This window comes from Ambystoma mexicanum, chromosome 6q (assembly GCF_040938575.1).
Source record: "Ambystoma mexicanum isolate Mex_15411 chromosome 6q, UKY_AmexF1_1, whole genome shotgun sequence".
Classification (NCBI taxonomy): Eukaryota; Metazoa; Chordata; class Amphibia; order Caudata; family Ambystomatidae; genus Ambystoma; species Ambystoma mexicanum.
The window spans coordinates 727,079,502-727,101,003 of NC_090937.1; the positions used below are offsets into that span (position 1 = coordinate 727,079,502).

The 21,502-nt window shown below is 45.9% G+C and overlaps 1 protein-coding gene across 1 annotated transcript in view; it reads left to right on the plus strand.

Annotated features, from left to right (window-relative positions):
* TMEM184C (transmembrane protein 184C) overlaps positions 1-21,502 on the plus strand; it is a 591,213-nt gene that overhangs the window by 69,363 nt on the left and 500,348 nt on the right. Inside the window, exons 2-3 of the mRNA XM_069631247.1 lie at positions 14,905-15,035; positions 15,128-15,164. Of these exons, the coding sequence (XP_069487348.1) occupies positions 14,905-15,035; positions 15,128-15,164 (168 nt within the window). The remainder of the gene's footprint in view (positions 1-14,904; positions 15,036-15,127; positions 15,165-21,502) is intronic.

Below are 21,502 nucleotides of genomic sequence, written 5' to 3' on the forward strand. Positions count from 1 at the left end.
TGCCAGAGGAAGTCCACAGCAAGTGTGCTTTGTACGCTCTCTGAATATAGGTACCCAGACAGAATGTGCCCCATTTACCACAAATGGATGTAACTTTAGACACTTTGATTGGGAGTGCTTCGGCCACAGCTCCAGGAACACTGGTGAACTTGGGGGCACTCGACTACCAAGGCAGAGAGGCGGCCAAGGTCACACAAATCAACCACCACCACCACCCTACATCTCTGCCTGGCCAGCACTACAGCTTGCCCCTCCAGGAAGGGATGGGGTACCTGCCGGGACACCCTTCACCCACTGCTGAATTTGGGGGACAAAATATCCACCTGGGAGACGGGACGCCCAAGGCCAATGACATAACCCCCCCCCCCCCCAACGTCCTGCCCCTCTAGCTACCCTGCGTTACATCTTTTCCCCCGGCAAAAGGATGGGGACCATGGTGGGGCTCACTGGGACCACTGCTCGAATTGGACCACAGAAATGGTGACCGTTGCAGTAAAAGGAATGCGCTCTGTACCAAGTGTGCATAGCATGCTAAGAAAATAATTACCATCTGCGTAACTACCGGAAACATTTTCGAAAGTTTGCTGCTACTTATGTCAGCCAAACCTTTCCTTCTGCAAATCAGCCACCTTCCTCAGTGCAAGGCACACCCATCACTGGCCCCCGAACCTCCCCACTACCCTTTCCCACCCATACCACTGACACTGCAGCCACAGTTCCTCCCACCACAGTAGCCCTCCACCCCCACATTACCAAGTAATATATGTAGTACTTGCATAAGTCAGCGATAGCTTTTCAGTAGCCGCAACTGCAAAGGAAACATATACAAATTACATTCAGTGTTTTGCCTACCAATAACATATCCAAACTTTCTGGCAGCTATCTGTACATTTTTCAGTTCCTTCCACCAGATACATGACACTTCTCAGTCATGTAACACCACGGAAGGCTGGACTGCACACTGATTGGAATTGGAAATAAGACCAGTGGGTGTATGGCATCCCCCAGCACAAAAAAAAAAACTCCTGGAAATCATCTGGGACCAAGCCACCAGTGTTTGGAAACCTCTGTGCAAACCATTCCAGTTCCTCCATGAGCAGCTCCTGTATCCCTTACCCTCCCACAGACGCCAAATCATTTCCTCCCAGGTGCACCACTGTAAGGTCGGGGGGGGGGTGCATCTCCTTTTAGCTGGACATCAGAGATGACTCCTCCGAGCTGGTGAAAGCGCTTCTCCCTGACCCCCAAACTAATGCACCGGGAGGTCATCCCTTTGAGACCCAGATGTGTTTGGCCCTCGGCAAATCGTGCAGCCCGTTGGATGAAAGAGTATCCAGTTATCTACACAGCCCTCATCCTCACTAGGAAAAGGAAACAAGTAAACCCCCATGAATATGGCCAGACATACAGTTTACCTAATAGCACAACTTTTGCGTCAACAAATGGCCCTTTCATTGTGAGACCTTCGGCCACAGCTCCAGGACCACTGGTGACCTTGGGGGCACTCAACTAAAAAGGCAGAGAGACAACCAAGGGCACACATATCAACCACAGTCCTCCTATCTCTCTGCCTGGCCAGCGCTACAGTTTTCCCCTCCAGGAAGGGATGGGGACCCTGCACCTACTGCTAAACTTGGGGGAAAAAACACCCACATGGGAGAAGGGCGGCCAAGGCCAGTGACATCACCCCCCTGACTGTCCTGCCCCTCTAGCTACCCTGCGTTACTGCTTTGCCCTCTCCAAGAGAATGGGGACCCTGGCGGGCTCACTGGGACCACTGTTGGAATTGGACCGTTGCTAAAAAAGGAATGAGCTCTGTATCAAGTGTGCATTACATGTTCAGAAGAAATGACCGTCTACATTACTACCAGACACAGTTTTTGCAAAATTGTAGCTAATTATGTATAGCAAACTCTTTTTTTTCTGCAAAGCAGCCACCTTCCTCAATGCAAGGCACACCCATCACTGCCCCCAGGACCTCCCCACTACCCATTCCCACCCACACCACTCACACTACAGCCACAGATGCTCCCACCACAGTAACCATCCACCCCCACATTACCATAGCTATCCACAAATGTAACATATGCAGTACTTGCATAAGCCTGCTAAAGCTTTCCAGTAGCCACAACTGCAAAGGAAACAAAAAAGAATTACATTCAGTACTTAGCCTACCAATAACACATTCACACTGTCTGCCCGCTATCTGTAAACTTTTTGATTCCTTCCACCATATACATAGCATATCCGAGTCATCTACCACCACGGAAGGCTAGACTACACACTGATAGGAAATGGGAATAAGACCAATGAGCGTATGGCAATCCCCAGCACAAACAAAAGCTAGTACGGATGGCTTAGTGGCAAACAGCCCTCCAAGGGGAACAGCATTGTTCAGCTGGTCTGGGGGGCAATTTGTGCACTACCGCCGCAAGTGAGTCCCTGGCCACCCCAATACCTCCCCAGAGCACCCACTCCCATTCACTCCACCAACACTACAGGCCCAGTTCCCACCCAGCCAGTACCAATCTGCCCTCCGCATACTATACAATGTTGCAATAACCAAAAGTCCATACGTACGTAACAAGGGAGAAGCTTGACGTGCACAAAACCTGTAAAAGGAAGAAAAAAAAGAAGAAAAAAAAACCTAAATTATCTGTGTTAGCCCAGCCAAACACCAAACCACCCAAACAGGCCCTCCATTGAATTGGGCAATAGGTTGTAGGCACCCTGGGGCCAGATTGATATATGGCATTTATAATGCGCCTATACAAGTGTTTAAAGGCGTACCGAGCCAAGGGAGGAGGAACAAAGGGAGAACAGACAACAATCCTACTAGGCCAGGTATCATTCAAATGGCCCACTAATGTGCCCATCTGCGTCAAGCGAAGTTTAGTAAACAAAGAAAACAATTGAAAATGCTAGCCTGCACTTTGGGTGGTCTGAGGGGCACCCTACACCTCCAGGTAATTTTGTAATGTAAAGGGGGGGTGCCCCTCTCCACCCCCACCCCAATTGGCAGGGCGGCGCATCTCATATAGCCCTCCCAGAGGGCAGATAAGGGGAGGGGTCTGTCGTGCACTCCTCCCTGGGCTCAGGCGTCCCTTCCTAGGAGCAGATATCAAGTCCCAGGTAGGGCTGCCTGACATGGCACCCACTCCATTGCGGGTGGGGGGGGTCAACGCCCCATCCCATTAGAAAATTCCCCGACCCTTTGGGGTGCCCCACCGCCCCCCCTAAAAAGTGTTCCACCATTTTCACTTTTTTCCTCTGGTAACCCAACTCCCCTTGGTGCAGAGAGGCACATTGATGTGCCAATCTGGCCTCGGGGTGCCCAAACCTTACTGCCCCACTCACTGGGGGGCCTGTCCCGCCATGTCATGCAGCCCTCCCTGGGACCAGATATCTGCTCCTAGGAACGGACGCCTGAGCCCAGAGAGGAGTGCAGGACAGCCCCCCCCCCCTTATCTGCCCCTGGGGAGGTGTACATGAGATGGGTCGCCCCTCCAATTGGGGTGGGGGTGGTGAGGTGCACCCCCTTCACATTACAAAATTCCACAGCTGTGTAGGGGGCCCCTCCCCCCCCCCCCCCTAAAGGGCAGCCTGCCATTTTGAATTGTGTTCTTTGTTTACTATACCTACCTTGGCGCAGAGGGGCACATTGGTGTGCCAAACTGGCACTGGGGTGCCCTAACCTTACTGCCCCACCCACTCGGGGGGCCTGTCCCACCATTTTTGGGCCCCCCCCCAATGGAGGGGCAGTGTACCTCATGCAGCCGTTTGTAGGACGCCCAGCGAGGCCTGTATGAGGTGCCCACGCCACCCATTTGGTGTGAGGGGGGAGAGGGCCCCCAAAAATGGTGGGACAGGCCCCCCAGTGGGCGGGGCAGTAAGGTTTGGGCACCCTGGCGCCAGATTGGCACACCAATGTGCCCCTCTGTGCCAAGGCAAGTTTTGTAAATCAAGAAAAAAAATGGAAAATGGGTACACTACACTTTAGGGCGGGCTGAGGGGCACCCTAAACCGCCAGGTAATTTTCTAATGTAATGGGGGTGACCCTCTACCCCCCACACCAAATGCAGGGGAGGGCATCTCATTTAGCCCTCCCTGGGGGCAGATGCCCCTTCCTAAAACCAGATATCTGCCCCCAGAGAGGGCTACAAGGGGTGCCCCCATTTCCCCTTGGGGTGAGTGGGAGAGGCCCACCCCCTTTTCTGTAAAATATATCCCTGGTGGCTAGTGGCCCCCCCACTCCCACCCAAAATTCCCTTTTTGTTTTTGTGCTTTTCGTTTTTTATTTTGCCCCCTTCCCTTGGGGTAGATGATCAACAATCTGTCCCCAGGGTTATACTCATAAGTGCTCTCATGTTTTGGGAGCACGGGGGGGCGAGGGCTGCTTACTGTAAGCAGCCCCCACCTCCCCGTCCATTCAAAGACATCCCTGTGTCTAGTATGCATTGCTGCCGCGCGCCCTGCGCCCGATCCGCAGGCAGCCATGCTGTCACACAGGGTGTCCTTGGAAAGGGGAGAATCTCCACTTTCCAAGGACACCATTTCCGAAAAAACCCCTGGTGGCTAGGGCCCCCAAACCTCCTGCCCCCTTCCCATCACTTTTTTTTATTTTTATTATTATTTTTTTCTTTCCCCTTCCCTGGGGGCAAATGATCAGCCATCTGCCCCCAGGGTTTATTAGATATGTGCCCCCATGCTTTGGGGGCTGGGGGGGGGCTGCTTACTGTAAGCAGCCTCCCCACCCCCCACCTCACAAACATATCCCTGGTGGTCCAGTGGGCATTTCTGGTCACGGATCGAGCACTCTGCGCTGATCCGTGACCAGAAATGCTTCAAAAATGGTGTCTTTGGAAAGGGGAGAATCTCCCCTTTCCAACGACACCATTTTTTCTAAAATCCGTGGTGGTCTAGTGGGCCCCAGGGCCTTTAACCCCCTCCCACCTCCCTACGATTTTTTATTTTTTTATTTCCCCTTCCCTGGGGGCAGATGATCAGCCATCTGCCCCCAGGGTTGATTAGATATGTGCCCCCATGCTTTCGGGGTTGGGGGGGGAGAGGGCTGCTTACTGTAAGCAGCCCCCCTCCCCACGTCACAAATGAATCCCTGGTGTCTAGTGGTCATTGCTGGTCACGGATCGAGCGATCTGTGCTGATCCGTGACCAGCAATGCTTGAAAAATGGTGTCTTTGGAAAGGGGAGAATCTCCCCTTTCCAAAGACACCATTTGCTGCAGAATCCCTGGTGGTTTAGTGAGCCCCAGGGCCCCAAACTCCTCCCACCTCCCTTCGAAAGTACATTTTTTATTTTTTTTTATTTTTTTCATTTTTATCCCTGGGGGCAGATGATCTCTGCCCCCAGGGGTCGCTACAGCCGTGGCGCCATGCTTTGGGGATTGGGGGAGAGGGGGCCGCTTACCTAGTAAGCAGCCCCGCTCCCAAAACAGATCCCTGGTGGTCTAGTGGGCATTGCTGGCCGCGGATCGAGCTCTGAAATACAGCCGTAGATCGAGGCAGCGGGAGGTGGGCTCTTACCTTCTCTCTTCAACGCGGCAGCCGAAAATGGCTGCAGCGGTGAATTTACTTTCAATTTCATGTTGCGTGCGTCACGCACGCCGACGTGAAATTGAAGTAAATCCAACCCCCGGGCCATGAAGAGGAACCTCCCCCTCACATAGCCTGGGGGTTGGATTATAGTTTTGTGCGATCCCTGCTTTGCAGGGTTCGCACAAAACAGAGTGCCTGAAAGGACGAGCTATCTCGTCCTTGGCAACAGGGAGGTAATCCCAAGGACGAGATAGCTCGTCCTTGGCACTAAAGCGGTTAACAGTAGATGGAACGCTGACAACTTTCATTAGCGAATTATTGTGGTATTCAGTTAACCTCATTCTACTTCTACCACTTCTGGCATTGAACAGTAAAATGTTGATTTTCCCGTCTCGCCAAGTAGTGTTTCGGCAATGTTGCTAGTGCATCCTTCAAACAAGACTAGTACTAGGGTATGTAGCATCCCTAGTGACCATACTGGTTAACCTCAGTACAACATTCCTAGCTCAACTATGACACAACTACTTACCACAATCAGACAAAGGCCCTCTAAACTCAGTACACTAGATATCCCACCACAGACATACCCATGTACTATGCCCGACAGAAATGATAGACTCCACGCAAGACTCCCTAAAATCTACGAACCACTAGATAGAACTCTTACACCATGTAATAAAAGATCTACCTGTATGCCCACCTTAATTAACGCTAAATGTGAAAACCCTCCCAGACCCACCATCTCTCACCTTACCTCCACTAGGACCCTATCACCCACAGGCTCTGTACCCACAACCTCAGCCTGTAATACTCTCAAGGGTGCCATAATAAATGCAAGATCTCTTGTCGCTTACGCTACTGAGATAGCTGATATTATACAGAAAGAACACCTCGACTTACTAGCGATCACCGAATCCTGGCTACATGCCGTCGCAGGACCAGCGCTAGCCCTTGCAATCCCCAATGGTTATACTATCTTAAGGCCAGATAGAGCAGTGTCCCGAGGCGGAGGTATTGCACTTATCGCACAAGACAATTTACCTATCAGATTAGCGCCATCCTTGGACAACAATTCTTGTGAAAACCTGACTGCCAAACTAAACATAAACAATTCCCAGACCCTTACTATCCATTTGATTTACAGGCCTCTAGGTCCCATTGGATCTTTCGAAGAGGACCTTTCTAATATTGCCTCCAATAACCTAAAACACTCCTCCCAAGTTCTACTACTAGGAGACCTCAACCTAGGCTACAATGCCCCAAAGGATACACCTGCCTTCAACGTGGCTAACATCCTAATAGAACAAGGCTTCACCCAGAAAGTGCATCACCCTACTCATACTAAAGGAAGAATCCTAGACTGCATAGCAGACAACAATTGCAATACTACCATCTCCACCATATGACCACAGATTTGGTCAGACCACCACCTCATAACCTTTACTCTAGCTACCAATAAACCTACCACCATATCGCCACTCCCTGCTCCACCTATTCCCACGCGGAATAAAAAGAACATTACTTGTGATAACCTACTCCCTCTCATTTTACCCACACTTAATGCTATCCTGGATAATATGAGTCCTGATGCATTGGTCAGGGAATATTACCATATCATGACTTCATCCTTAGACAATATAGCACCACTCAAATTGCGACAAAGCAAACCCAAGGCCCACCTCAATTCATGGTACACTCCTTACCTGAAAAAACTTCACACTAAAAAAACGGCTTTGTGCAACAACCTGGAAAACACAACCGTCTGAAGAAAATAAGTCCAAGCTTATTGCCATCACCTCCCTATACAAAAATGAAATACTCCTAGCAAAACGTGAACAATGTGAGAATAACCCAAGCTAAATCTGGCACGAAAGAACTCTTTGCTATCCTTAAAGAGCTTGAAGCCCCTATCCCTGTGCCAGATAACTGCACAAAAGATAAACTCTGGTGCTCAAATATACAGCAAGCACTAGCTAATAAGGTTTCAACTCTACAAGAAAAAATTGCTAACAAAAAAGCCTCATTAACTTGCAATACGCCTAGCAGAACTTCAGCAGACCTCCCTAACAACAAGTCACCTAGATTTAAGTTTGCCAAAGTCACTATAATTGAAACAGAAAAAACCATACTATCACTTAAGCCATCCAGTTGTCAGGGCGACCCTTGCCCCGCTCAACTTATAAAAGATGCTGCCAGAGATCTATCTCCTTTTTATCACTAAGCTTATCAACGCGTCATTTATGACCAACACCATCCCAACCAACCTCAAGGAATCATGGGTGCTCCCCTACTAAAAAAAAACACTCTAGACCCACTGATTTCCACCAATTACCGTCCCATCATTACAGTGCCATTTCTCTTAAAAATTCTAGATAAAATGGCTTATTCACAAATCCAAAACCACCTAGAATCGAACTCCCTGCTAGGATCTAGACAATCGGGCTTCAGACCTCAGCACGGGACAGAAACCGCACTATTGGATTTAAAGGCCCAAATCGATGAATTTAGAGATAAAGGAAACTCGGCCCTTCTTTTACTCTTGGATTTATCGGCCGCCTTTGATTTGGTTGATCATCAGGTCCTATGCAGCCACCTGGACACGGCAGCATACTTCTCCGCTGATGCCATAGCATGGATACAATGTTTTCTTAGCGATCGCACCAGGAGTCTTCTCCCCCATGGCAGCAGCCGACCCCATTCCTATCAGGTGCGGCGTGCCCCAGGGATCTTTTGTCTCACCCACACTATATAACATTTTCACCAAGTCCCTTTTCGATGATGTGGGTGATCAGGGTATCACCTACACTAATTATGCTGATGATACCCAGATCCTCCTACCCCTTACTGGCGATTATGAAAAGAAAAGGATTTGGCCTTGGTGAACAATGTCTATCTCATCATCCAGGCATGGATGGCCATCCATGTACTATACCTGAATGATGACAAGACTGAGATCATTATCCTGGGCAACAGCTTCCAGGTTAGGGCAGCACAGCTCTGGAACTAGCTCCCCCACCTCAGAACAGAGCATTCCTATCATAAATTCCGACAATGCACAATTAAGTGGCTTAAGGACTCCGACCTCCAAGCGAACCTATGACACCTTGTCAAACTGTCCTCGTTATCCACTAGTCACTCATACACTGCATACACCCTTTTCTACCTGCTTTGCCATCCACCTCACACACTTACATCAGCCCTAAGTTTGTATGTCTGACCTGTAAATACATTATTTTTAAATACCCTGTATACTTGAAATTGTAAATACCCTGTATATTTGAAACTCTGTATCTGACTCCATGTAACTACTTTGTCTGTATACTTCTCGTGTAACTAAGCTTTGTATGATCCTATGCCATGCGCCCTTATACCCTCGGGTCTGGCGCACAATATAAGTAATAAACAAACAAACAAACTGCTTTACTTTGAACATAAAGGGCATTTTCCTGCACTTGACTTCGGAAGGTCTCTGTGGTGAGGGACTCTGAATTGTCCTGGAAGTGAATTCACTCCTGTTTGCACTTCAGCCAATTAACCTTTCTTTGCAGGTTACCAGTCAAGATCTTATAAATGTTGATTAAGCCTTTCAAGTGTGCTAAAGCATTTGTTACTGTGCAAATTGCGTGCCATAGCTGCCACACATAGTGATACGGCATATCGTTTATCAACACATTTTCATAAAGCTGTGCCATTATGAGACAAATTATTTGCACATGTATAGCATCCAATGTCTGCATTTCTACATGATCTGATCAATTCATGCGTTGCACATCACATACTCTCGTTTCCACATACATCATTCAGGCACGTGTCACATTCACTTCCTCATGCATCCACCCAAATTGGCTCATTTGTCATTCATACAGACATTTGTAAATCAGACTGTTATCACCTGTCCATCAGCGTCATGCTCTATTGGTGTGTCTACACCATGGGGGATTTTGTTCTTACCAAGTGCCACGCAACGGGCAATACATGCCTCATGGATGGAGCCCCTCATGACTGTAATGAGTCAGTGTGTGAGTCTTGCTCTGTGTTCCACCCATGAGTTCCAAAAGTGACAGTAACATCTTGGGGTGAATGATGAGGTATCTCTGTCCTGCTTCGGCCTACCATCTACCTGTACTAGACTGCCGGTCTTATCGAGCACATGAATAAAGTCACCTCCCTTGGATCAGGTGCCTCCTGTCCTTCTTACCTTCATGCTTCTCTATATATAACGAGAACTGTAAAAAGCTGTTACTTAATGCTCCCACCACACACTCTGATTTCACGATTGAGTTTATTTAATATATAATTTCTGTGGATTGGGTTCCTGCAAAATAACTGTTTATCGGAACAGTACTTGGCCTTGCAAAGCTTTTTATGAGTGCTGGAGGCACAGACTCCCAAGCACGCCTACATGAGCAGGGACTTATAGTAATTCAATAAAACTACCACCTCCCATATTCAAGCGGGAAAACCATTACTGGGCAGCAAAAAGCACTGTCTGTCTTTGCTTTTTTTTCAGTCTCTCTGGGTCTGCTAACACGCGTGATGCTGGATGCAGGCATCATTAAGCTCCCAACAACTATGAGGTTGGGGTGGATGCTGATTATATCAGCCAACCTCGGAGAGACTGCTGTGACGATCCTTCAGGTGGCGTCACTTCTCCCCAGATGGGAATCTCTTCCCATGAGGCTAGGGAAGTGAGGCCGCTAACCGATGGCCCCCTTAGGGGTGGTAACATGTGGGAGGATTTCATGGGGAGGGACTTCCTTCCTGGGGACAAGGACGTACATCTGGGACACGGCCCCTGTAACCCCCAACCCCGCAGGGTAAAAGCAACACCCATCCTTTCCTTACTTACGGTAAAGTCAGAGACTATGGGCCTCATTACGAGTGCGGCGGTAAGGGGTTAACGGTGGGTACAGTTAGCAACAAAAGATAACACTGCACAAATGTACTGAAAAATATATACTCTGATTATAGGGTTACACATAAATCACACACGATTCTATGAAAATACTAAAAGGCTTAGACTTTCTCTTCCCCGCTCCTAAAGCTAAATGCATAACCTGCATCTCTTGGTAAACTCAGTACATTATAATAATGGCTGGGAAGAAAAAGGAATATCTAGCAATAAGCAATGCACACTACACAGAATCCACAATGCAAATGTATGAGCAGATGTGGTATTTATACAGAGCCTCTAATAGACAGGAGAACAGATGACCCAGATGCATAAGTGTAATACCTTGAGTAAACAAAGGGGTTAAACAATGTAAATCATACCCAGAGGGCGACCAAAAGTTAGAATAAATGAGTCCCACATTATTGTGTCTATACTGGACCCAGTTCACTCCTACAATTAAATAGAAACTCTGTAGTCCCACATTATTGTACCCTATGAGAAGGCAGCGGTTTAATACATTTAATTCCCTAATCCATCACAGATAGGTATTCAAATCTGTTTGTGTAATACTCTAGGGACACACAAAAAATGTCAGTGCTCAGGTAAGTATTCTTTTAAGTCTCCTCAAGAGGCATTAGTGAGCTTGTAAAAGGTTCCCCATAATAATCAGTTGGACAAAATCCATAGCCAAACCATGGTTTTAAGTTAAACCTAGGCAAGGCCCATATCTACCCAATAGGTTTAGCCAAAGAAGCAACCAATTCTTGGGAGCACCAGAAGAGACCGCCCTGGAAGAGCATCAGTTCAAGGTTCGAGAGCCAGCCAGCCTGAGAAGCATCATGCACTGTAGGATTCGGGCCAATGGAAGTCCATGGCGAGTTGTGGTAGAGTGGGACTGCAAAACACCACCAATCCCTCACCCAGCTAACCCCTGAAGACCATTTCAAAGACTACTTTGTGACCCAGAGATAAGTACTTGGGGTGCCAGTCACTGAGGATCTGGCTCAGAAATGGTGTGAGAAACCGGTTGGTACAGGGTATGGACAATAATAATAATGTATTTCTTATATAGCGCTATACATTCATAGGTCTCGGAGCGCTGAAATAACAGAAGACATTACTATACCACAGTGTGGTACTCCATTTATCGACTTTGGAAAGGATGAAAGGCTGTGTTGACTCTGTCGGGATTCAAACCTGCCACAGCAGGCTGCACACAGATATCGGAAAGCGAGTGTTTCGCTCACTGTGCTATCTGACCGGCAACCAATACCCAGGGACTTTAACCGTGACCATTGACAACCAAGGTGGACACAAGTAAAATCTGTGTCCTCAAGAGAATGACTGCATTCCACTCCCTTCCCCCAAATCCTAGCAACTCAAAGGGCAAGACTGGGCAGGCAGTCAGCCAGCCAACCAAGAACAGTCCCATGCCGTGATCATTGGATGGAAGCAGCCATGGACAGCCTTAGACCGAGCTGAATACGAGTAGTGGCGGCCCACAACTCTTCAGCTAGAATCCCTGCCTTGACGACCCAAAAGGCAGACGCAATAGTTTTGGCAGCCCGACAATTAGGTTGACCCTAAAAAGAGTGGCCTGTCTGGGGCAAATAACATGGCTAATCTGCTTTAAACCACTGTAGAGCGCCCAGGGCTCTGAGTGAGCCTACGTCAACACAACTTCCACTTAAGCCTGACTCATTGTCCATACAGATAAAGGAACATCCCAAAACAAAATGGCCAGGATTAGGGCTTAAACAAATGTGTTTGTGTCCCAATGGCTACACTACTGGGCACATGGAGTTACTAATGTGATAGAAAACGACTGCAAACTCTCGCCAAAACGAAATTAAAGCTGCCAATTCCCCAACACGCATGCAATCGCCCTGGGACCAAAATGGGATGCTTGAAAAGCTTACGAACAAAACCTGTTTTTGCCAAACGGTAACCCCTGCATGCACTCCCAAGAGATATATCATCCCAGGTCACTTTAGGTATGTGGAAGAACTGGTCCCCAGGTAGGAGACTTACTCTTACGAACCAAAGTGACCTGGGATGATCTATCTCTTGGGAGTGCACACAGAAGTTACCGGTTGGCAACAACAGGTTTGGTTCATATATTTCCTTCAGTCTCGGGTGGCCTTGAGAACTTGTGCACCTGAAATACTTTGGCACACTATACACCTACATAATTCTCAAGTAGCACAGTTGCTGTTATTTGTACCATTTTAAGGATTACTATTACTAAGTTGTGCCCCCCACACTCCCTTTTTTATACTTCAAAAGCTTCCCCTGCCCTAGAAGCTATCTGGGCTACTGACTGCACGTGAAAAAGTGTTGCAGTGTCCGGAGATAAAGGATCAGGCTTACTAGGATAGATTTACACTGTCGGTTGCAGTGCAAGGAACAGTTGTTACTGTTGCCCAAGTCCTTTAATCAATCGGAAGAATGAAGGGCTATGTTGGCCCTTCCTGAATTCAAACATGTGCATCAAGGTTGCAACACATATCTGAATATCTACATGTAGCGGTAAAGGATTTGTATTCATCCCGTTGAGTAAGAACACTGAAGGTTTCACAGCTGACAAACTATTGCCCAACTTATTTTCAGCTAACATTGCTTCTACGTTTATTCTTCAGTTTCTGAAAATGTTGGATGCATCCTGGCTTTTACCTCCTGCTATTTTGTATATTCTTGTCGGTACTTTTTCATGTATGCTGTTAAAATATAGTATTGAGTACTAGAGTGCACAAAGATTTCAGGTGTGTAGATCTAGTTCTTCTAAGAATCTACACACACTTTACTATCCCAAATGGTTATGTCAATCACACATGCATCCTGAAAGCCGTTTTCGGAATGACATCGTGATTCGAAATACCTTAGCCTCATTGTTGGGAGGCTGAGGGATAATTCTATTTACCACATGAACTGGAGGGCATTACAAAAATGGATAAACAAAAAATATGTCGTCAAGCCAAAAGTGGAGAGAACACCAGAAACGACACCATTAAGCAGGACCAGGGGACCTACAGACAGAGGTTTAGAGCTCTGCGATTAAAACCCAGGCGAAACGACCAAAATACTAAGAACGATATCCAAGGTATCACAGAGAGTAGTTGTTCACCCATGCTCTACTGCTGAGATGCAAAGCTAGGTCTGCCAGCACGGTTTACAGTGTGTGGGCACAGCCCTTTTGGCGCCAGCTATTTCAGCACAGCACCAAGGCTGCAGGGCTCTATTAGGTGTACCTTGTTGGCTGCAGCCAGCAGGGCACAGGGACATACATGCCTGGATATTGATGTTTGCTTAAATATATTGTCATGTGAAGCACCGAAAAATGCAGTGCTTTGGATGACAGTATATTTAAAGAAACTAAACGCTCAGTACATGGAGTTGTACTTTGAGTGAACTCTCCATGACCAAATAGGTTGCTGTGTCCAGCAGACATTACATGTTCCATGTACTGAGCGACTAGTGTTTGCTTAAATATACTGTCATCCAAGCACTGCATTTTTTTTTTTTTGGTGCTTCGAATGACAATATAATAAAATACAAACCTCAATATCTGTTCTGGTAGGTACCTGTGTGCTGCTAGCCGTGGCCAACAGGTCTCGCCTAAAAGGGACCTACGCCTTGCATACCGCATTAAAAAAACGCTGCTCTGGAACGTCCAGCTTCACTGCCAGCATCTGAAATGAATCCTTGAAGTTCATCTATTTGGTACCTACCAAATGGCACGGGCTGTTGGTACCACAAAGCCTGTTGGAAGAGCCTGAGCAAAGAGGAGTTAGCCCCAGCAGGAGACCCTACATCGAGACGTGTGGGCAAGCAGAAGTAAGTCAATAGCCAAAACATTCTAATCCTTGACTGCTGCAAGTGGAACAGACCATCAATAGCCCTTCCAAATAGTAGGCCTCTTGGGCGTTTCTCCTACGGAGAACCCTGCCATATCTCCTTCTCTTCACTAAAGGGAGAAAAAGCAATGCATGTAGGGGGGCGAGATTTAATTTATGTGGGTACCTTTTATTCCGTACAAGGAAGATACAGCGTATCAGTGAGCCCTATTACTCTGTTTATGGGTTCGGGGATACGGTAGGTAAACTCGCAGTTGACTACCAACATTCCAACCTTTGGTAGCAATGTTATCCTTTTCCTCCAGCCATATCCCCGTCTGTGAATGAGATTTCTCTCTTCCATAAGTAATCTGTGCAAATACCCACACACAGCTGATGTACACGCTGGTATCTGCAAAGAAAATGTTACTACAAATAATGCCGTTGAGAAGCCTCTTCTCTAGATCACATGCTCCTGAATTAACATGTTCTCACCATAGATGAGAATTTAACTATACAAAAAATTAGCTCTTGGTTTTGACAATGCCTTTTTATTGGTGCATCTGCATAATGATGTGTAGCTTAGAACTGTAAATAGCAATATCTGCTCTCTCTTCGTTAGGTTGCAGTGCATACGAGGGCTTGGTTCATTGCAGGAATCTTTGTGCTGATGACCATTCCAATCTCCCTATGGGGAATACTGCAGCACTTGGTACACTACACTCAGCCTGAACTGCAGAAACCCATCATACGGTAATGCGCTTCCTCCTATCTGTGCTTTTTAAACTCTAAGTCATATTATTTTTTACGTAGCTAAATAACAAATGTGTGCTTTGTTTGAGCAGGATTCTGTGGATGGTCCCTATTTACAGCGTTGACAGTGTAAGTGTATTTTTTAACTGTTTTTAAATTCTTTCAGAAAATATTGTCTTTTCCCCAAATCTTGTGGTAATGCAGTGATATTGTTCTTCTTGTAACTTGGGCATTAGTAGTTTGATTTACTATCTAACAATCAACATCTATTGAATGCGTTTCTGGTTAATGTATGAAGTTTTACTTTTCTTTTTCATCCATGGGCTTTTTCAGTGATTTGTTCTGACGAATGTCTGGAACCCAACAGTCTTGCTACCCCTCCAAACCCAACCTTGTTTTTTTTTTCTGCCCAACCTTGATCTTTGCTACATAATTGTTAAAGAACATGTTGAATACCAACAGTACATGCAATGAACTGTAAAGTGATCTTGTTTAGTTCACTGCCATTTTTGTGGTCTGTCTGCATGTAGCCCTGCAAGTAAAGAGGAACGGGTGGTAATGGGTATATATAGAGAAAGACAGGTGTGAATCTTGTGGTGCTGATGGTTGCAGACCAGAGGTTTCTGAGTCCTGAGAGTCGATGCGATTCCAGGTGGGTAGTGGCTGATTAACCTTGGGTCTATGTTCCATCAAGAAGGGACAGCCCTGCTTGAACAGCTGGGATCAGTTCTGCAAGGACTTGGTTAGCCTCTGGTGGGAGGGAGAGTGGTACGGAGAAGTGAGCAAAGTTTTTGTTGTGTTAACATGGTGTGTTTGTAGACTGCTTGCTGTCGTTTGCAAGGTTTGCCTGTGTAAGGTGACGAGAGATGAATCGGGAATGTTGTGCCACAAATCATAATCTTGATTTTGGTAGGGTTCAGTAGGTCTTTGACGACCTACAGGAGTTCGTATGTGCAAGGCATGTGCTGAGATCCAGTGCATTTCACGTAGAGTTTGTAGATGATTTGGATTATCATTTGCATAGTTGAAACCTTTGTTGCCTGAATTGTTAAGTTCCAGGAGCAGGGTCACATACATATTGAAAAGGAGAGGCAAAAGAAGCAGATCCTGGGAGTAATCCACACATGAGGTTGTGTTAGTCTTGTCAGTGAGAAATTAAGTGATACAGTGTAAGGCAGTAGTTTTTAATCCAATGACCTCTGTTATGTTTAGTAAGACCTTATGGCTTATAGTTCCAAAGCAGATGGAGATGTCCACCAGGATGAATGGACTAGACTGGTTGTTATCCACTTTGATTTTTAGAATTTTCCATAAAGAGTTTAGCGTGGATTCTGTTGATCTGGTTCCATGTTGTCTTGTGGAGGATATTGTCTAAACAAACACTTTGTCCAAAGACCTGTCCGTAACTATTTTGTGTGGGGTGAAGTAACCTATCAGACAAACAGGACAACTGATCTACACACAGCCATACTTTCCATTTTAAAAAAATGCCCCATTTTGCGTAGACTAACTCGCACATTTTCTGTGCGGTCTTTGACCCTCCTTGCCTTGCATATTTTCGTGTAAAAAAAAAAAAAAAACAGGTTCTGAACAACGCCTATATAGAAGAAACTGCTATACAAGGAGGTCATTTCCTAAGTGGTAGTATATGTAACACTGTCCCTGGCTCAAAAAAGACCATTTGCAACAACAATGGATCCCCAAAAGGATGCTGGGATTACAGGAGGGCTACCAGCATAGCAAGCACAAGGCATTGAACTCATTCAGGGACTTAGAAATTGAAGCCCACCCACTTTCATATGCCAACATTCCCCATTTCCTATTCAGGAGATTCTAATCCAGTCCTGTTTTTAGTTCGGCTGTTGGTTGGTGTTTTAAGCACTCCCAATAAGCCAAAACTATTGCTGGGAAGTGAAGAGAGATGTGATGGGTAGAGGAATACAGCCTGTAGGTGTTTGGATTTTTACCCACCCATTAGCCACCCAAGGTCTTGCTAGTCCATATGGACATTCCCACTCACTACCTGCTGCTCACCCCTCCAAAACATTGCCCCTTCCTCCCAAGGATCTCTTTGAGCTAGCTCTGTTCTTTTAAGTGGATGATATTGTTATTTCTAAGCAGTCTTCTGAAGGAAATTACTTATTTGTAGCTGTAAACCCAATCCCTTTGCAGTAAACTTTTCTTTTTTTTCAAATATAAATTTTATTAATTTTTCAAGAAAGCAAAGTAGTTGGATTACACTTAGAATCAAGGCATTTGCATTCGTGTTTACATTTCGAATTCTCATAATGGTTCCTTGCAACAATGAACTTCAAAGATTTAACTTAACTTTCCAACTGTTTCGTGTTTCCCCTTCTTTTACCCTCCCTCCACCCCCCCCCCCCGAGCAGGTTTTCAATAGAGAGATATACATTTTGCATTTCAAAGGTGCACTGGTTATTGATTAGAACAGATAGTCAGCATTGTCTATAGTTTACATTCACTTTTGGTAACAATGAGGTCAGCAAATTCAGGGGCTTTGGCCGCCCAGGGGCATATCTCACATCAAGGTGAATTCAGAGCATACTTTGAAGAGCCTACTGGTGTTCCTGTGTTTCAGTGGTCGAGAAAGATTCGGTCAAGTGTTCCCTTACAAAATCACATCACATCATCTCGCTCCGTGCTGCTCTTCCATGGAGGGTGGCAGTAATCCGCTCCATTGTGTATATATTGGTCACCACTGTAACCCACTCAGGCTGGGGAGAATGTCTGCTTTCCACTTAATGACTAAGCATACCCTTGCAGCTAGTAGGAACATGGCTGCTATGCCCTTTTAGTTTAGTCCTCTCCTTCCTCAGATTGTTCGAGGCCGAATAGGACCAGGAGCGGGGTGTTCTCCCTGGAAATCCTATCCACCTTTTTGATCCAACTAAGGACTTCATCCCAGTATGTCTCGGCAAGAGGACACCCCCACCACATATGCCAGTAATCTGCTCTCTCCCTGCACTGGCGCCAGCAGAGTGGGCTCCTTGTCTGATACATTTTATGGGGGTCATATTGCCACCTGTGGAGGAGCTTGATGGTGTGGAGCTTGTATTGCGCTGCTATTGATACCCAGGACACGCCCCCACTGATGGTATTCCAATCGCTTGGATCTAATTCTACGCCAAGGTCCCTTTCCCATCTATTTTTAAGATTATCGGTTGAACCCTTGCCCACCTCCAGTAGCGCTTTGTACATGCCAGATATAGTGCATTTGGTTCCAGATATTGTATCTAGAAGTTTTCAAAGAGGGTGAGTTCTCTTTGGATTTTTTCAGCCCATTCTTTCCTCATGAGAGTGCCCTTTAATTGTAGGAAGAGGAAGACGGGTAGTGGGTGGATCCCTAGCACCCCCTCAAGTTCAGTAATCGTGATGTATGTCTCACTTCTCCACAATTGCCCGACCCTCTCCAATCCCTCCTCATACTAAGATTAGAATCTAGGTTGATCGTGGATTTCTTCTCGTATACCCGATGACCATATGTGGCTCATTGGGGAGGGCCATGTAGTGACTCCCTTCCTGCCTGCACCCTCTCCAAATTTCCCATATTGTGCCCAATATCGGGCGGGTCCGTAGTCTGCGCGTGAATTTGTGTCTAGGGACCCACAGCCATTCTGCCAACGTAACTGGTGTCGGGTTGTGGTTATCTAAGTGTACCCATTGGAGTTCATTTCTTCCTCTTAGGTGGGGGATCAATATTCTCAGTTGAACTGCGTTATAATACCGCTGGAGATCAGGGAGACCAACGCCACCATTCTCTTTGGGCAGTATGATATCCTTGGTTTTTTCCCTAGGCACAAGAATTTAATGATGGCTCTCTTCACTTCCTTGAAGAATGTGTCTGGGAGTTTTATGGGGAGCATTTGGAATGGGTATAAGAACCTCGGACTCCCGGACCTGTATGCGGCGCAGATCCTAAACGCTGCATTTATTCGTTAAAATTGTGCTTGTGCTTCCCGTGTGCGGACCCTGCCGCCTGGCCACTCCCACTCCGGAAGTGCGGCTCTTCATACAAACACTCGGCGGCACCCTTGCGGCGTTAAGCCCGCTGCGAGGACAAGGGCGCTGCTTTTTGGAGCCGTTTGGCTGGGTGGATGGTTGGACGGCGATCTCCAATAAGACAAAAAAACGCAGGTGCTACAACCGCTAAAAGCCTGCAACTGGTATCAACCGTGAGTACTTTAAGAGATCTATGTGGGACAAAATTTGAGTACTTGACCCCTGCAGGCGTAGCCTAAATAATTAACGTGTTTTTGTTCAAGAGCGCTACGGAGAGACCTCCATTATCTATTGTCACTACTGGCGTAGTCCTTTTGGGGAGGGAGACTGTTGGGGCGTGACCCCTTTGATCCTTCTCCCGGAAGAGAACGTACTACACTAAGGACATAAACATACAAAAGTAGTTAGACCAAAATAAATCAATCATAAATAAGACATAACAGTCAACAACTTTTAGAGCCTCCAAACTATTCTAGGAAAAGAGCAAAATTTTATCCGAGTAATGATAATCCGACCGGATTGTCTGACTCCAACGGGCCATATCAACATCATTGCTACTCCACAACAGCTAACTGGTGATCTTTTACAGGCTGATACACAAGAGGCCCAATCATTAATAAAGGAGAATATGGAAAACATTCGATCATCCAATGACAATGAGGCTGTTCAGGTATCTCACCCAGGACCTTCCACATCATAAATTGAAGATCTGAACAAGGGGGAAATGCCCGTACCGTTCCTGATAGAGGTGAAGATCGGTAAGAGAACAGGGCTGAGCCTCTACCCGGACGATAATTTCAAAAAACCCAGGGCTGAGAGTACTAACCATGAAATTGGCAAGCATACGATCAATGCGCTAGAAGACAGGAGCGAGCCGGAACTGCTCCAAAAGCTCCAGGGAAGTACGGCTGACGCTAGGGCTGGGAGAGGACTCTGCCTAGACAATTTAAACAAAGCCCTTGACACAAATATTCACTATCCAGAACTAAAAAGAAAGGATGAATACTTAAAGGACGATGCCCTTGTAAACCCATTAGGCGCAATTGAAGTAAGCCTAAATGAACCAGTAGGAATTGTATTTAAGTAAAATTAAGTAAATCAATTACTAGAAGGAAACCCACCAACAGAACCTAATACCATGATAAACAACCAGAGTGCAACAAAAGATAAAACAAATACTCCGAAGTCAATTAGAATGGACTTCATTAGATACACATATCTGGAGAAAAAAAATATGGAAACCTTGAACGTTATCCTCGGGAGACGCCCAAGATAGAAACAAACACTTCTTTGGGAAACAATCGCTATTAAACTGGGACAAAATTACTCCAAGTTATACCCTCAAAAAAAAATCTACGAAAAATTGTACGTCAAATGAAATTCCCGATGCCCTATTGTTGGAAAACTCAGGTGTAACTGAGAACGAACATCAGACAGCAGAGATGGCAACACAAACAATGGATGGGGGAACGAAAAATCAGGCAAATCAAACAGATAAGGGTCAGGAGCCTGATTTGATAGCCCCACCACCGATAGACGAACCCTGTAATAAGAGAGCCGACCCAGACCCAAAAACTGGGCAATCGGAATAAAAACGAGAAAAAGACCACTTCATGATAACAACAATGGCAGCAATATTTATTTATTTATGAAGTTACATAAAGATGCAACGGATACGTTAAAAGATCATACGACTTTGTTAGCAATGGTACATACAAAAACAATATTTATGGAAGGATTCATTACGGCATTACAAAAAAACATGCAAAACGTGGAGCAAAGAATCTCAGATATGCTGCATACTATCCTAGAGCCGATAATGAAAGAGAAAGAAAATCGGTGGAAAAATCCAACAAGAGAATCACTTGGAGGCTTTGATTGTTCCACAATACACTTGAAGGAATTACCAAAAACACAACCACAAATTGAAAAAAATCTAAACAAAGAAAAATCTGAAGATTATTCCAAAAAAGTCATCGAAGAGCAGAACTTAAAGGACCTGAGAAATTCGACTGTGCACATTACATCACCAATGGAAGGTAGGACGAACGAAACTTCTTCTCCAGTGCAGGCCAGAGGAGAACGAAAGAATGGAACAAATGACGTGATGCAGAACATCTCCAAAACTACCTCACTTACTGGTACAGTGACACCTGAAAGGGAGGAATTGGAAAAACGTCCAACAAGAAAAAGTAACACAGAACATCAAGATTGGTCAACAAATACAAACTTCAATCTTAGATGTTTTACAACCAGGAAGTGAAATAGATTAATTTCCGGTTGATAATCAGAATCCAAAACTGTGTGAAATTTTCAAAAAAAGAACTTGAATCAGACGGCGAAGAACGCCTTAGCGCAATCAAAGGTGAAATCCTCCACTAAGGAACAGAAAACTAGGCTCATGCAAACAGCACAAGTAGATAAAAAAACAAAAAACCAAGAGCTTC